The following is a 1,379-nucleotide window of genomic DNA, read 5'->3' as shown; positions in this document are numbered from 1 at the left end:
AGGATCCCCCAGTCGTTGTGCACGGTGTGGCTCACTTCGGACGGTTTCTCCTCGCTCCTTCTCCAATTCGTCCCGCGCAGACCGCCCAAGATGCAGACCGCCCAAGATGCAGATCGGCCAAGATGAGCTCGCAGCTCGTCGATCGAATACGCTGCCTGGCTCGGAGAACGAATCTTGTTCGGCGCTTCTTCGCATTCGCCTTCTGTCGGCAAGTCGTTGTGCACGGTGTGGCTCACTTCGGACGGTTTCTCCTCGCTCCTTCTCCAATTCGTCCCGCGCAGACCGCCCAAGATGCAGACCGCCCAAGATGAGCTCGCAGCTCGTCGATCGAATACGCTGCCTGGCTCGGAGAACGAATCTTGTTCGGCGCTTGTTCGCATTCGCCTTCTGTCGGCAAGTCGTTGTGCACGGTGTGGCTCACTTCGGACAGTTTCTCCTCGCTCCTTCTCCAATTCGTCCCGCGCAGACCGCCCAAGATGCAGACCGCCCAAGATGCAGATCGGCCAAGATGAGCTCGCAGCTCGTCGATCGAATACGCTGCCTGGCTCGGAGAACGAATCTTGTTCGGCGCTTCTTCGCATTCGCCTTCTGTCGGCAAGTCGTTGTGCACGGTGTGGCTCACTTCGGACAGTTTCTCCTCGCTCCTTCTCCAATTCGTCCCGCGCAGACCGCCCAAGATGCAGACCGCCCAAGATGAGCTCGCAGCTCGTCGATCGAATACGCTGCCTGTCTCGGAGAACGAATCTTGTTCGGCGCTTGTTCGCATTCGCCTTCTGTCGGCAAGTCGTTGTGCACGGTGTGGCTCACTTCGGACAGTTTCTCCTCGCTCCTTCTCCAATTCGTCCCGCGCAGACCGCCCAAGATGCAGACCGCCCAAGATGCAGATCGGCCAAGATGAGCTCGCAGCTCGTCGATCGAATACGCTGCCTGGCTCGGAGAACGAATCTTGTTCGGCGCTTGTTCGCATTCGCCTTCTGTCGGCAAGTCGTTGTGCACGGTGTGGCTCACTTCGGACAGTTTCTCCTCGCTCCTTCTCCAATTCGTCCCGCGCAGACCGCCCAAGATGCAGACCGCCCAAGATGAGCTCGCAGCTCGTCGATCGAATACGCTGCCTGTCTCGGAGAACGAATCTTGTTCGGCGCTTGTTCGCATTCGCCTTCTGTCGGCAAGTCGTTGTGCACGGTGTGGCTCACTTCGGACAGTTTCTCCTCGCTCCTTCTCCAATTCGTCCCGCGCAGACCGCCCAAGATGCAGACCGCCCAAGATGCAGATCGGCCAAGATGAGCTCGCAGCTCGTCGATCGAATACGCTGCTTGGCTCGGAGAACGAATCTTGTTCGGCGCTTGTTCGCATTCGCCTTCTGTCGGCAAGTCGTTGTG

General features: G+C 58.7%; 1 protein-coding gene across 1 annotated transcript; it reads right to left on the bottom strand.

Annotated features, from left to right (window-relative positions):
* Positions 1–232: 232 nt before the first annotated feature.
* Positions 233–1,152, bottom strand: PHYSODRAFT_328659 (hypothetical protein; the record flags this gene model as incomplete). Its single annotated transcript, XM_009524978.1, has 2 exons — positions 233–644; positions 686–1,152. 2 exons carry the CDS (start codon positions 1,150–1,152, stop codon positions 233–235), a joined length of 879 nt encoding a protein of 292 aa, XP_009523273.1.
* Between the last annotated feature and the right edge of the window lie 227 nt (positions 1,153–1,379).

This window comes from Phytophthora sojae (genome assembly GCF_000149755.1).
Source record: "Phytophthora sojae unplaced genomic scaffold PHYSOscaffold_3, whole genome shotgun sequence".
Lineage (NCBI taxonomy): Eukaryota > Oomycota > Peronosporomycetes > Peronosporales > Peronosporaceae > Phytophthora > Phytophthora sojae.
The sequence above is the reverse complement of the archived record's forward strand: the minus strand, read 5'-3'. Positions and strand labels throughout refer to the sequence as shown.